This window comes from Medicago truncatula, chromosome 1 (assembly GCF_003473485.1).
Source record: "Medicago truncatula cultivar Jemalong A17 chromosome 1, MtrunA17r5.0-ANR, whole genome shotgun sequence".
Classification (NCBI taxonomy): Eukaryota; Viridiplantae; Streptophyta; class Magnoliopsida; order Fabales; family Fabaceae; genus Medicago; species Medicago truncatula.
Window position 1 is genome coordinate 11667788 of NC_053042.1, and position 15743 is coordinate 11683530.

The 15743-nt window shown below is 33.5% G+C and overlaps 1 protein-coding gene across 2 annotated transcripts; it reads right to left on the reverse strand.

Annotated features, from left to right (window-relative positions):
• Window positions 1-1091: 1091 nt before the first annotated feature.
• Window positions 1092-7124, reverse strand: LOC25482568 (RNA-dependent RNA polymerase 1). 2 transcript variants are annotated; one of them, XM_039834012.1, is made up of 5 exons: window positions 7023-7124; window positions 4908-5475; window positions 2778-4624; window positions 2301-2451; window positions 1092-2097 (listed from the first exon to the last, which is right to left on the reverse strand). In XM_039834012.1, the coding sequence occupies exons 2-5, from the start codon at window positions 5436-5438 to the stop codon at window positions 1270-1272; spliced, it is 3357 nt and encodes a 1118-aa protein (XP_039689946.1). In that variant the 5' UTR covers window positions 5439-5475; window positions 7023-7124; the 3' UTR covers window positions 1092-1269. The 2 variants fall into 2 exon arrangements, with proteins under 2 accessions (XP_039689946.1, XP_039689944.1); XM_039834010.1 differs by lacking the exon at window positions 7023-7124 and having other exon boundaries at window positions 4908-5808.
• Between the last annotated feature and the right edge of the window lie 8619 nt (window positions 7125-15743).

Here is a 15743-nt window from a genome sequence, read left to right on the forward strand (position 1 = left end):
CACTAATTAAATATAAGTATTTTGTTACCTAAAAATCAAACTTTAATTTGTCACATGGTGATAGTATATCATCTTTCGTTATAATCAACTATGTTAGTGTGGATGGCCTGTTTAATATATATATATATATATATATATATATATATATATATATATATATATATATATATATGTGTGTGTGTGTGCGCGCGTGTACGTGAGCGTGTAGGCGTACACGCGTGCACGCTTGCATGTTGAAAATAATATTAATATAAACATTATTTACCAACTGTTAGGATCTTAAAATAACAAAATAAGATTGGTATGATACAAATATAAATTAATATTTTACTCTTAGAAATTTGATTACATACTATTTGTCCTAATATATTCAAAACAAAAAGAATTCAAGGTTCAAATAACCATTTGTGAAATTAGTGGTACCGTAGATTTATTGGCCAACATAGTATATATCTAATATTGGCCAGAAAAGGGACGTCAGGAGAAAAGAACAATAACGGCTCAAGTTGGATTAAATGGAACGCCAGCTGGTTTTGTTTTTCAGTTCTGCAACATATAAGCAGATTTTGACCTTGGCATCCAAACTGGAGACTAGTTTTCATGCAATCAAATGTTGGTGATGTCTAAAGTCCCGAAGGGTGGTTAGAGTGGGAAGGGTCCTCCGAATATAAGAAATCAGGACCAGGAGCAATTCTAGAAAAAAGAGTGAAATGGTCAGGATACCATGTGCTGAATTCTATTCAGGCGAGTAACTTCACGGTGACCAACTTCATTTCAGGTGATCAATGGTTACCTTTAATCGGGATACCGTTTATTAGTGGATTACGAGATGGAAACACCACTCGGTGAAACATGTAATGAAAAATCAACTATTCGGTTGTTCTTCAAGAAAAACTCAGTTTAAACCTATCACTATTGAACTTCTCACGTCATTTCTCATTCTCTGCACAAAAAAATGTAGATATATTTGTAAGAAAATTAGATTTTATTTAGTCTGTGAAATGGCTTAAATCTATTAAACCAAGTTCCACACAAACTAGATTAAAGAAAATTACCCTTATTAGAGTTACAAATTACAATAGTAGTAATAATTGATGCATCAATGGAAACATGATCTTGTTGAAATTGGAAATGTCAAACATAGCGGTGCAATGAAGAAACTAGCATAATGGAGAGTCTATGCCATCTAGATATGTATTATCAGCATTACATATCGTGACATTACCATAAATATCTACATGCAAAGTTCAATAACTATAAGTAGATTTGTCAGTCGAGACGCAACCTGCGACTGAAACTTTGTTCCATGCTCGAATGCATCCTCATCCTGGCTTTCTCCTTCTTGATTTGGACAAGCAGATGGTAAACACACCATGGAAAGCTTAGAAAATGGTCCCTTTTCATACCTTCATTGTACAAACCATAGTAACTATGATGGTAAGAAACATAGTACCAAGCAGAAGCTTTTGCATAAGCATCATCACTCCCAGCATCTACATCAGCCGCACCGTCATTGAACCAACTCCTCGCCTCTTTCCTTAGGGACCTTACAGCCATAGTAATCGCATCTGCATCCCTTCTTTTGGTGAAAGATTTCGACATTTTCATAATATTCCCACTTAGGATTTCTGATTCAGTTTTGATACCATAGTAGTCCATCAGATTTCCCAACTTGTAGTCATAATTGGTTTTGTGATAGAAGGCATCGTCGACATAATCCATAAAGCCCTCGAATTCCATATCCGAATCATATGACTCCTTAGCCACTTCAAGTGTAAAGGATGTAAGAGAACCACCCTCAGTTGAAATACCTTGAATTTCCCTAAAAAGTTTTCCTATTACATTCTTTGATTTGTAGGTGGTTTTGTCAGGCTTTTCCATGAAGTCTGGATATTCTTTGGCGAAAAGATGAGGGGGTATAACTGCTGGGATACCGGTTTTTGGAAAATCAACTGCTATTGAGAATAGCTTTGCAAGTTCAATACATGGCTCAGACATTGCTTTAGCAGGTTCTTTATCTGCAAAGACAGTGTGTGCATTGGAAATTATTCCAAGACTGTCATTGAGCATGTAATTGGTAAAATACTCCTCCACCTCCTGCACCATAAAACCATGTTATGATTTATGAATATTAGCACTGCTATTTTTCATGAAGGATGCTTCAACAAGAAATAGAAAAATGTACGAAAATTAGGATACTTAGCAAGTGTTACTTCCGTCCACATATTATTCTTCCACAGATCACATTACATAAGTACAAGAAAAAATTTCCTATGAATGTAAATCTCAAAGAACAATACCTCAATCTCCACATCATGATTCAATAGAGTCGATTGGGCAGAATTATACTCCATTGGTTCAATTGTTCTAGGTGGAATCAATTCAGGATCCCAACAAACAAAGTAGATGTCCCCGTCAAGATCACTTCCGGAACATTCATTTGGATGCGGCCTGGTATAAGAAATCAGTTATTAGTGTAGACACAGTTTTAAAGGGAAAAAAAAATTGCCAATAAAGGGAAGCAACATCTTAATTTCCATTTGCCAATTAACATTATAAATGATTAACATATAACTGCAAATTATTCAAAGCCTACTTCTCTAAATGATAATGTATTATTTTGCAAGAAGTATCAGCAGCATAATTCACATAGAAATGAAGTATTTCGCTCTCTAATCATTTTCACCAAGTTGATTTACTCAAATTTAAGACAGTAATTTTTTATTGGACCCGATATTTAAATGTTAGATCAGATTCATATTGAAGAATATACCTACCTGTGACCTTTTTGAGGGAAAACAACACAATCCACCATGTGGCGCAAAGCAGGCACGTCCACAGCCTTCAAAACACGCACATCACCCGGGTGCAAGCAGGGATTTTTTGCTACTACTACCTCACCTTTCACAACATGAGAAAGACAGCTGTGCCTTTTGTGAGAATATTGAACAAAAACTTCACCATATTCTAGGGTTCTAGTTTCATCTAGAACACCCATCATTGCTCTTCCTTTCGGAATAAATATCCTAGTTCTTTGTCGCAATTCTAACAACTTTGATGCCCTAAATGTCTGGAGCATCATTGAAAGAAATGGTTCTATATTAGGCTTGTAGCCACAAATAAGCATATCCTTCAGAATATTAGCGACCTCTCCAGAAAACATCAAGTCCAAAACCTCGTGTGCCTTCATTGAATCAGTTAGTATTGTGTTCAGTTGATTAACAACTTTTCTCTGTTTTTTTTCGAAAACACTGTCCTTGACATCGAGAGTGGATAAGAGAGTAATCAACTGCCGATTCAGATAACAAGGCTGGAACTTACTACATGCCAAAACATCCAAATCTGCGTTAACTGAATCATACTTGCGCATGCTCATCCTCAGTGACAACTTCACAGATGAGGTTGGATCAACAGCCACAACTCCTTTGAATCCACGATACCGAATCTGAAAGGCAGATGGCATAGAATCATAATCACATGCTTTAGCCACTGTCCTGGCAAGTTCAAGAGATATTTTCCCAATTCCATCAGAGAAGACATATTCGATTGCACCATGTTTAACTTTCACGTCAGGAATTATTTCATATTCGTCCCTGCTGATGTCTAGAGCTTCGGTAGATGAACCAAAAGAGAGTCCGAGCCTAGCAGCATACTTGGCTACATTTTTTATCTGGCTAAAATCTCCCATCCAAAACCTTATGCTATCGGCGGTAAGTCTAAGTCCAGTTGTTGTAGGAGCAAACATCCATAGCGAATTTTCACGCAACTGACTTGATGAGAAAGCTAGAAATTCAAACTTCTTATTACCAATAACTATGCCATTTTTAATTATGGAAAGAATTCTATAGTATATCTCAGTTCTACCACTCTCAGAAATGCGAGAAGATAAATCTGCTGAATACAGTTTATCCAACTCCTCATCAACAAATGAAACACGTAGAAAGTTGTTGATATGTTTACGGAAACGACGGAGAACACGATTCGAGACATTAATCTCTGGACCACAAAAGTATACTTTGCAAGGTGTTATCTGAACCCTGCGAACATACACCAATCCATTATCCAAATTTATAGTCGGTGACTGAGGCGGATTATTTGATTGAAGGTACATTCTGTACTGATCTTTCAGCCATCTTGCGGGTTCATAACAAAAATCCTTTGAATAGTACATCTTTTCTAAAGCATGCTCGATAAATTCAACATTTATTCTAAGTGGATCAACTAGATGATAGAAAGCATTATCAAGAGCAGAACCTGAAAGACACCCATTCTGAACCAATGAATTAACTTTAAACAAGATCTCGAATGGAATATGAATGCCTTGAGGAGGTGCAACAATGGGGACAACATCCAGATTGCAAGAAAAAGGTAATTCTCTCTCCAAAGTGTATTGCCCCTCAATTTCCTCATAATGAGCAAAGTTTTCCCAAAAATTTGGAAAATCTCTGTCACTAGGAAGCTCTAGACATAAAGCCGAAGACTGCCCAATACAATTGCAAGGAGTGAAATCTATGGAACGGATCCATTGCTCGTCGGGGAAATCTTTATAATAATCCATAAAAGGATCGTATACATTTATTGAATTGGGAATATCAAGCTCAAAAACCCGAGGAGCACCAATTAACTACAAACAGAAGAGAAACAAATAAGATTTGTATAATGTGATGCAGCAAATTTAGTAGTATACAACAAATAAAGAGCAGACAATTTTAGAATTATCCATAAGAGTTCAGAGTTAAACATTAAATTACCTCCACCATAGTTCATCACAAGAATAAATGAGATATATCACGAATTAATGCAACAAACAAGCATTACATGAAAATCAAATTTAAAATAAAAGGAAAAGCAATGTACATATCATGACAAGGATTTTATTCATCATATAAAAGTTTAATTTAGCAAACCTGAATCAATAGATACTTTGCAGTTTTACCCCGTGGTCGATGCAGCTCAATCTTCCAAATGTTCTCATATGAAAGCTCAAGTTTGAACATCTTATCGTCATGGCGCATAGAGAATTGCCACTTTCTCATTCCAATCCCAAATTCTACACTAACATCCACATCTCTCCATAATGCAGAGAATCTTTCCTTTGATATCGGACAGCCAAAATGCAGTTTCACATGATCTAAACTTTCCAAAAATGCTATTGGTCTTGGATCAATATCTCTTTCCATTTCCCGAACTTTTAAATCGTAGCCCCCATACCGCCATGTTGGCAAACTTATGTTAGACAAGGTCATCATATACGTAGCATGTTTAGCAGTGGTGAATTGAATAATTGCAAATGCTCTTCGAACATGGCCTTTGCCTTCTCTTATCTTCATAGCAACCACACTTCCTTCACCGGTATAGTGCTCTACGAAACTCTTTACATCATATACAGTCTCATAACAAGGGAATCCAGATAACTCAATTGTTTTACTTTTACCCATCCTCAATGCCAACTCTTTTGATTTCCCTGAAATCGATCTATGTTAAAAAAAAATAAAAAATTATGAATGTCATCACTACATCAAGTTATAGATGTCAATCTAAGTTTACATTTTACAAGCATAATCAATTATTTTCTATGCTTAAAGCAGTGAAAGTTTATACACACCACATTCATATTTCAGAACATACCTATTGTGCCACAGGACAATAGTTATGTTTAATATCTTGAAAAAAATAAAATATCTCTTAACAGGTGAAAATAATTGTAACATATAGGTATGGGTATAGAAACAAAATCAAAGCTACATAGGTTATTACTTATTACATTAGATCTTCTTTGACTAATCAATAATCTATCATCAAAGTAATAAAAATATTGATATTAATTCAAATGCATAAGAATTTAACTTCTTCAACATAATCTAAGTAAAAACATGTAGAATTAATGCAAAATATACTCTTCACAACTCAACCCTGCACATTGAAGTTCAAACTCCAAGTGTGACCCTCACCCTGCTGCAATAAAGAATAAGTTCAAGCATGTAAAGACAACTTGTATATATCTTAGGACCATTTTAATCCCTTGATTACATATAAAGAAGATGAAGATAGAAAAAAAAATATTAAAACCAAATCGTTATTTTTTTTGAAGAAACTAAATTAACATTGAACATGAGACCTCGAAAAGGAGCACACTTCCAGATCCCAAGTCAATGCCACTGGACCAACCCAAGTGGGTTTAAAACCAAATCGTTATTAAATGACTGTATACACAAAACTTGACAACCTTAGCATCACCTCTATGCTTGAACCATGTAAACTCTATGCTACCTCATTACTCTAAATAATCAATGTTAGAGCCTTTGTTTTAGTTCAATACGTTGATTCAAACATCATAAAAATCAAATGTATCTCCAATAAAAAAAATAAAAAATTGAAAAATTAGGTTAAAAATTTGATCTTGTTGTTTTAAATACTATGTAGGGTTGATTATACTTTACAGAATCAATTGTTTACACTCATACCAAAATTGACCCTTCAAAGTAAAAAATTACAGCTTATCAAAAAATAACTTCAGCTGAAATTCAGAAAAAGAAGCAGAAGACCACCAATTTAAAAAAAAAAAGTAAATACTTGAGTTCACTTCTAATATATATTAAAAAATTAAAATATGAAGGTGTGATAAAAACGTAAACTTTATAGATGTAAGATACAAAAAAAAAAATGTTAACTTTACTTGAGAGATGAAAAACACAAAAGTGTAAGTTTCCGTTCACTTCAAATATATATAAGAAAGAAAAAGTCTAGAAGTCCTAGCTCAACTGACAAATATCGAAATTGCAAGCCCGAACGTTGTGACCCTGGTTCGAATTCAGGACTTCAGAGTTGTGTGTGAGTTTATTTTCAGTGGATTACCACTTCATCCAAGACCAAAAAAAAAATATAAGAAAGAAGAAAAAAGACTAAAGGATTTTTCATTCTATTATACAACCGTACATGAAAAGCTTCATTAGAATATAAAAAGAAAATAAAATATTAATGAGGGTATATGTTATAAGCAAGAGAAAATGATCAGCACTTACCTTGATAAACAAAGATTTAAGAAAATAAAATGTTAATGAAGGTATAATGTCGTTGTGTTGAGGAGCATGAAGACACGGAGAGAGAAAGAATGTACATGTCCTCAATGCCAGTGCAACACTTTTACATTGCCAACCCAACTATTTGAACTCAGTATCGTGAGCTCCAAGACTACGAATTTAATATATATATATATATATATATATATATATATATATATATCATAAAAAAAAGCTTTATACATGCATTCAATCAAAAATATCTTTAAAATTATTTATTTAACGTGATTTGATTAGATCTATGTGTAAATTTTTTATTTTTTTTTATCTTTAATGTATGAAATTTAATCTATTTTTTCACTAATTTATAAAATTAATAATATTTTATGTACTTTTTTAGAGGAATATTTCATGTACTTATCAACAATATATCATTCAAAAAATCATTTGAAACATAAAACTAAAATCTTGTAAAACAATAAATTAACATTGAAAATAAAATATTTATATAGACAAAAAGTGAAAAAGAAATTTAGAAGAATTAAAACAAAAATATATTTTGAGGAATTAAAAATATATTTAACATCAAATTCAGTTTTGACAAATGGAAAGTTGACAATACAATGCATAATATATGCAAGGTCTGGGGTTCAAACCCCGGACACTACAAAAAAATGGAAAGTTGACAACAACCTCTTTACCAGAGTATTAAGATTAAAACAAAAACATTGAGAGTTTCTCTCAAAAAATAAATGAAAATAAAAAAAAAATGTTAACAAGCTCTGCTTCTTCAAAAAAAAAAAAAAACGTTAACTAGGTCTGGAACCGAATAAAATTGATATATTACTAAACGAGAGAAGAATTGTGAAAAAGAAAATAAAAGTTTTATTTTCTTTAAACGGCACGCAGCGAGTGAGGCTTTGTTCGGGGCGCATGAAGCTAACAGAGAGCAAATGCTCTATGTCCCATGCGCCTGGGGCCCGTGGCCTCAATCTTCACAAAAAAGCTCATCTAAGTTGTTGCATCTCATTAAAGGCATTCATGTTTGAAAATCCTTCACACACAATGAAAAACCGAAATGATCAAACTCAAAAGAAATATTATTGTCAATGGTAAGTTTTCTAACATAAATAAGATTTTGAACTAGTTTTTGTTCATGCAAGACATTTTTTTTTTATAGGATTCTTGCAAGACATTTTTTTCATGAATTATAGGGGAATTAAGCTAAAGAGTCATACCATCAAATTATGGGAAAGGGTGATTGAGCGAAGACTAAGAAAAGAGACTTGAGTTACCGATAATCAAATTGGTTTTATGTCTGGGAAAAATCAACTATTCAGTTGGTTTTCTAGAAAAACTCAGGTTAAAGGCCCTCTTATAGGTTGATGTTTGAAATTAAACCTATCACTATTGGACCTCTCACGTCATATCTCATTCTCTTGTAAAAAAAAAATGTAGATATATTTGTAAGAAAATTAGATTTTATTTAATCTGCGAAATGTCTTAAATCTATTAAACCAAGTTCGACACAAACTAGATTAAAGCAAATTACCCTTAAGATAAAAATAAATGAAGGAATTAACCTAATTAGAGTTAAAATAGTAGTAATAATTAATGCATCAATGGAAACACGATCTTGTTGAAATTGGAAATGTCAACATAGTGGTTCAATGAAGAAACTAGCATGCTATGGTGGTGGCAATGGAGAGTCTATGCCATCTAGATATGTATTATCAGCATTACATATCATGACATTACCATAAATATCTACATGCAAAGTTCAATATCTCTTGAGAAGATTTGTCAGTCAAGACGCAACCTGCGACTGAAACTTTGTTCCATCCTAGAAAGCATCCTCATCCTGACTTTCTCCTTCTTGATTTGGACAAGCAAATGGTAAACACACCATGGAAAGCTTAGAAAATGGTCCCTCTGCATACCTTCATTGTACAAACCATAGTAACTATGATGGTAAGTAACAAAATACCAAGCAGAAGCTTTTGCATATGGACAATCACTCCCAGAATCTGCACCAGTATTGTCTTCATTGAACCAACTCCTCGCCTCTTTCCGTAGGGACTTAATAGCCATAGCAATTGCATCTGCGTCCCTTCTTTTGGTGAAAGATTTCGACATTTTCATAATATTCCCACTAATGATTTCTGATTCAGTTTTGATACCATAGTAGTCCATCAGATTTCCCAACTTGTAGTCATAATTGGTTTTGTGATAGAAAGCATCGTCGGCATAATCCATAAAGCCCACGAATTCCATATCTGGATCATGTGACTCTTTAGCCACTTCAAGTGTGAAGGATGTAATAGAACCGTCATTTGTTGAAATACCTTGAATTTCCCTAAAAAGTTTTCCTATTACATTCTTTGATTTGTAGGTGGTTTTGTCAGGCTTTTCCATGAAGTCTGGATATTCTTTGGCAAAAAGATGAGGAGGTATAACTGCTGGGATACCGGTTTTTGGAAAATCAACTGCTACTGAGAATAGCTTTGCAAGTTCAATACATGGCTCAGCCATTGCTTTACCAGGTTCCTTATCTGCAAAGACAATGTGTGCATTGGCAATTATTCCAAGACTGTCATTGAGTATGTAATTGGTAAAATATTCCTCCACCTCCTGCAGCATTAAACCATGTTATGAATATGAGCACCGCAATTTTTCATGAAAGAGAAAAATGTACGAAAATAGAATAGTTTACCTAGTAGAAAGTAGGTGGTTATTATTATAAAGTGTTACTGCATTTCACATATTTATTCTGTGAGCATATATTAAATTACATGTTGCTTGCATGAGTCCTTTTTTTTTATTGAAAAGGTGTAAAATTTTCGATAAAATTGTTGTGAGTTCTTATTAATAAAAACAGCAAAGAATGTCAAAACAAATACGAAAATCACATTAAACAAGTTGCTAAAACCATACGAAAAGTACAAGAAAAAACTCCTATGGATGTAAATCTCAAAGGAATACCTCAATCTCAACATCATGATCCAATACAGTCGGTTGGGCAGAATCATACTCCATTGGTTCAATTGTTCTAGGTGGAATCAATTCAGAATCCCAGCAAACAAAGTATATGTCCCCGTCTAGATCACTTCCGGAACATTCATTTGGATGTGGCCTGGTATTAGAAATCAGTTATTAGTGTAGACAGACAGTTTTAAAAGAAAAAAAAAATTGCCGATAAAGAGAAGCAACATCTTAATTTCCATTTACCAAAGTAACATTCTATATGATAAACCTATAACTGCAAATTATTCAAAGCCTACTTCTCTAAATGATAATGTATTTTTTGCAAGAAGTACCAGCAGCATATTTAATATAGAAATGAAGTATTTTGCTATCTAATCATTTTCACCAAGTTGATTTACTAAAATTTAAGACATTGATGATTTTTTATTGGACCCGATATTTAAATGTTAGATCAGATTCATATTAAAGAATATATCTACCTGTGGCCTTTTTGAGGGAATACAACACAATCCACCATGTGGCGCAAAGCAGGCACGTCCACAGCCTTCAAAACACGCACATCACCCGGGTGCAAGCATGGATTTTTTGCTACTACTACCTTACCTTTCACAACATGAGAAAGACCGCTGAGCCTTTTGTTGGAATATTGAACAAAAACTTCACCATATTCTAGGGTTCTAGTTTCATCTAGAACACCCATCATTGTTCTTCCTTTCGGAATAAATATCCTAGTTCTTTGTCGCAATTCTAACAACTTTGATGCCCTAAATGTCTGGAGCATCATTGAAAGAAATGGTTCTATATTAGGCTTGTAGCCACATATAAGCATCTCCTTCAGAATATTAGAGACCTCTCCGGAAAACATCAAGTCCAAAACCTCGTGGGCCTTCGTTGAATCAGTTAGTATTGTGTTCAGTTGATTAACAGCTTCTCTCTGTTTTTTCTCGAAAACACTGTCCTTGACATCGAGAGTGGATAAGAGAGTAATCAACTGCCGATTCAGATAACAAGGCTGGAACTTACTACATGCCAAAACATCCAATTTTATGTTATCTGAATCATACTTGTGCATACTCTTCCTCAGTGACAACTTCAAAGATGAGGTTGGATCAACAGCCACAACTCCTTTGAATCCACCATACCGAATCTGAAAGGCAGATGGCATTGAATCATGACCACATTTTTTAGCCACTCTCCTGGCAAGTTCAATAGATATTTTCCCGATTCCATCAGAGAAGACATATTTGGTTGCACCATGTTTAACCTTCACGTCAGAAATAGTTTCAATTTCGTTCCTGCTGACGCTTAGAGTTTCGGTAGACGAACCAAATGACTGTCCAAGTCTAGCAGCATATTTAGCCACATTTTTTATACGGCTAAAATCTCCCATCCATTCCCTTATGGAATCGGCGGTAAGTCCAGTTGTTGTAGGAGAAAACATCCATAGCGAGTTTTCACGCAACTGACTTGATGAGAAAGCCAGAAATTCAAACTTCTTACCACCAATATCTATGCCATTTCTAAGGATGGAAAGAATTCTATAGTATATCTTAGTTCGCCCACTCTCAGAAATGTGTGAAGATAAATCTGCTGAATACAGTTTATCCAACCCCTCATCAACAAAAGAAACACGTAGAAAGTTATCGATATGTTTATGAAAACGACGGAGAACACGATTAGATACATTAATCTCTGGACCACAAAAGTATACTTTGGAAGGTGTTATCTGAACCCTGCGAACATATACCAACCCGTCATCTAAAGATATAGTCGGTGACGGAGGCAGGTAATTTGACTTGATATACATTTTGTACTGGTCTTTCAGCCACCTTGCGGGTTCATAACAGAAATCCTTTGAATAGTACATTTTTTCTAAAGCGTGCTCGACGCAATCACTGGTCATTTTAAGTGGATCAACTAGACGGTAGAAATCATTATCGAGTTCAGAACCTGAAAGACAACCATGCTGAACCAATGCATTAACTTTAAACATGATATCAAATGGAATATTAATGCCTCGAGGAGGAGCAACAATAGGGACAACATCCAGATTGCGAGAAAAAGGTAACCCTCTCTCCAAAGTGTAATTCCCCTCAATTTCCTCATAATGAGCAAAGTTTTCCCTGAAATTCGGAAAATCTCTGTTACTAGGAAGCTCTATACATAATGCCGAAGAGTGCCCAATACAACTGAAAGGTGTGAAATCTATGGAACGGGTCCATTGCTCATCAGGGGAATCTTTATAATAATTCTTCGCAGGATCTTCGTATACATTTTTTGAATTGGGAATATAAAGCTCAAAAACCTGAGGAGCACCAATTAACTACAAACAGAAGAGAAACAAATAAGATTCGTCAAACGTTATGCAGCAAATTTAGTAGTATACAAATAAAGAGCAGACAATTTTAGAAGTATCGATAAGAGTTCAGAGCTAAAGACTGAAATTGGCATTAAGTAACACATTATTCAGTAAACATTAAATTGCGTGAAACTGTTTATCTTTAATAAGTAACAAGTTATCCAGTATATGCACAAAAATTTCCTGCAATGCTATGGAAGAAATGGTATCCATTGAAATCTTACTTAATATGAAATGAAAATTGTGAAAACATCTACCACAGTTCATGAAGCATAAATGAGATATAGCACGCATTAATGAAACGAAAAAGCTTTGCATGTCAGGGATTTTATTCATCATATAAAAGTTACATTTAACAACCTGAATCAATAGATACTTGGCAGTTTTACCCCGTGGTCGATGCAGCTCAATCTTCCCAATGTTCTCATATGAAAGCTCAAGTTTGAACTTCTTATCATGATGGCGCATAGAGAATCGCCACTTTCTCATTCCAATGCCAAATTCAACACTAACATCCACCTCTCTCCATAATGCAGAGAATCTTTCCTTTGAGATCTGACAGCCAAAATGCAGTTTCACATCATCTAAACTTTCCAAAAATGCTCTTGGTCTTGGATTAATATCTCTTTCCATTTCCCGAACTTTTAAATCGTAGCCCCCGTACCGCCATGTTGGCAAACTTATGTTAGACAAGGTCATCATATATGTAGCATGTTTAGCAGTAGTGAATTGAATAATTGCAAATGTTCTTCGAACATGGCCTTTGCCTTCCCTTATCTTCATAGCAACCACACTTCCTTCACCGGTATAGTGCTCTACGAAACTCTTTACATCATATACAGTCTCATAACAAGGGAATCCAGATAACTCAATTGTTTTACTTTTACCCATCCTCAATGCTAACTCTTTTGATTCTCCTGAATTGAATTTATTTTTTTTTAAAAAATTAAGAGAAAAAATTTAGGTATGTATATCACTACCTCAAGTTAAAGATATCAATCTAAGTTTACATTTTACAAGCATAATCAATGATTTTCTTCTATGCTCAAGAATTTAACTTCTGCAACATAATCTAAGTAAAAACATTTAGAATTAATGCAAAATATACTCTTCACAAGTCAAATGTGTACCTCTTCAGCATGGGATTCAATCATCATTGTTAAACCACTCAAATTTAAAACCTTCATTTTTTTTAATTTTGTAATTTGCAACTTATTCAAGAATTTTGTCCTTCCATTTTTACCCTCATACCAAAACTGACCCTTCAAAGTAAAAATATTAAAGCTTATCCAAAAATAAATTCAGATGAAATTCAGAAAAATAAGCAGAAGACCACCAATTTAGGAGCAACACCAGAGACATAAAAAAAAATAAAAAAAAATAAAAAGACACTTGAGTTCACTTCAAATATATATTAAAAAAATTAAAATATAAAGGTGTGATAAAAATGTAAACTTGAGAGATGAAAAACACAAAAAGGTAAGCTTCAGTTCACTTGAAATATATAAAAAAAAAGACTAAAGCATTTTTTTTTTATTCTATTATACAACACAACACCATGAATCATCAAACATTAACAACGAACCGTACATGAAAAGCTTCATTAGAATATAAAAAGAAAATAAAATATTAATGAAGTTATATATAGTAATAAGCAAGAGAAAATAATCAGCACTGACCTTAATAAAACAAAGATTTAAGAAAGTGATATTAGCAAGTACAATGTTGTTGTGTTGAGGAACATGAAGACACGGAGAGAGAAAGAATGTATGTCCTCAATATATGCCAGTGCAACACTTTTACACTGCCAACCCAAATATTTGAACTAAGTATCGTGAGCTCCAAGACTAAGAATTTCTTTTTTTATGTTTAAAATGTACGATACAACGATCAAATATTTTATTCTCGGGAGCGTCTAGGGTTCAAACCCTGACCATCTCAAAAAAAAAAATCAACATTTTCTTTTATTTATTTATTTGATTTTGTTTGTGTATTTCTTTTTATTTATTTATCTATTTAATTTATGTACACCGATAGCGCAAAAAGCTTTGCACTACATCCAATCAAATTATATATGTGTGTTTTAGATTACTTTTTAAAATATCTTTACAAAAAATTGTTGAAGAAATTTATAAAAATATTTAAGGAATTTAAAAAATATTTAACCTCAAATTTGGTTTTGGCAAATGGAAAGTTGACAGAGCAACCACTTTACCAAAGTGTTAATATTTTATTAAAACAAAAATATTGAGAGTTTCTTTCAAAAAATAAATGAAAATCAAAATTGTCCCATCAAAGAACAAAAGATATCTGCATTCTCTCTTGTACTTTCCAACAACTACGGCTTAGCCTAAAAAGACTTGCTATGTCTCAACTTGATCGGTTCGTTTGCTCTAGCAAATTCACACAGTTTCTCGCAGTAGCAAATCAACATGATCTAAAGAAACGATCAAAATCTGATATTGTGTGAAATTGTTGAAATCGGTATTGTGAATTTGAAACGATCAGGTTATGGATTGATGGCTGAGATTTTCTACTACAGCAAACTGCGTGAATTTGCTACACCAGCATATCCAGATCATCTGCAATCTTATGGCAAAATTAGTTTTGCATATCCTTTTTTAAATAAGATTTTATGATATAAATAGATGATAGATAGATTTTTTACATAGTCAATCAATTACAAATATTAAATCGTTACATTGTCAAGCAATTACAAATATTGAATCATTAAAAATACCCGACTTTAGATAATATTGTTATTTAATACAGATTGTTCAAATTCTATTATTTATATGTAAAGAATAAGGATTGAAAATAAAAATCTCTATGCTTACGTATAGCCAATGTGATACACAATGCATATTACAAACTCTTTTTTGGACGAAAATACATAATAAAATGTGTTCACTTCTAAAAACACATAATATTCCCTAAAAAAAAAACACATAATATAAAATGCATAAGGAAAAAAAATAATAATAATAAGTGCATTCGAGCATGTCTTCAAAAGACAAGACTTGTTGATCAAATGCATACCTTAGAGCAAATACATTGTGTGGCATGATTAGAAAGAAACTTAGAATTTTGTTGTGAATTCGTTAAAAATCACACCAATAAAATAGTTATGTGCGGAGTAAATTAATCAAGCAATCAATATCAACTTGAGTGACAATTATGAACACAAGCAAGAGTTAAAACAGCAAGATAGAAGAAGAAGAAACATAAGAGAATTTGTTTACCCAGTTCAGTTCAATACTGACCTAAGGGAGAGAGCAGTTCTCCGTTCCACTATAATGATGAGTAACTTTTCAAAGGGTTACAAGAATCGGTTCCACACCATATAACCCATGTTTTCTACTACTCTCAACGCTCTTTTC

Bases quoted from the DNA above. Each gene is read 5' to 3' on its own strand.
- LOC25482568 (XM_039834012.1), bottom strand. From the start codon at position 5,438: ATGGGTAAAAGTAAAACAATTGAGTTATCTGGATTCCCTTGTTATGAG. The intron at 4,625-4,907 runs GTTTGCTAAATT...TTCTGTTTGTAG, and splicing joins CAAAGTATCTATTGATTCAG to TTAATTGGTGCTCCTCGGGT. The intron at 2,098-2,300 runs GTATTGTTCTTT...TTTATGGTGCAG, and splicing joins ATCATGATGTGGAGATTGAG to GAGGTGGAGGAGTATTTTAC.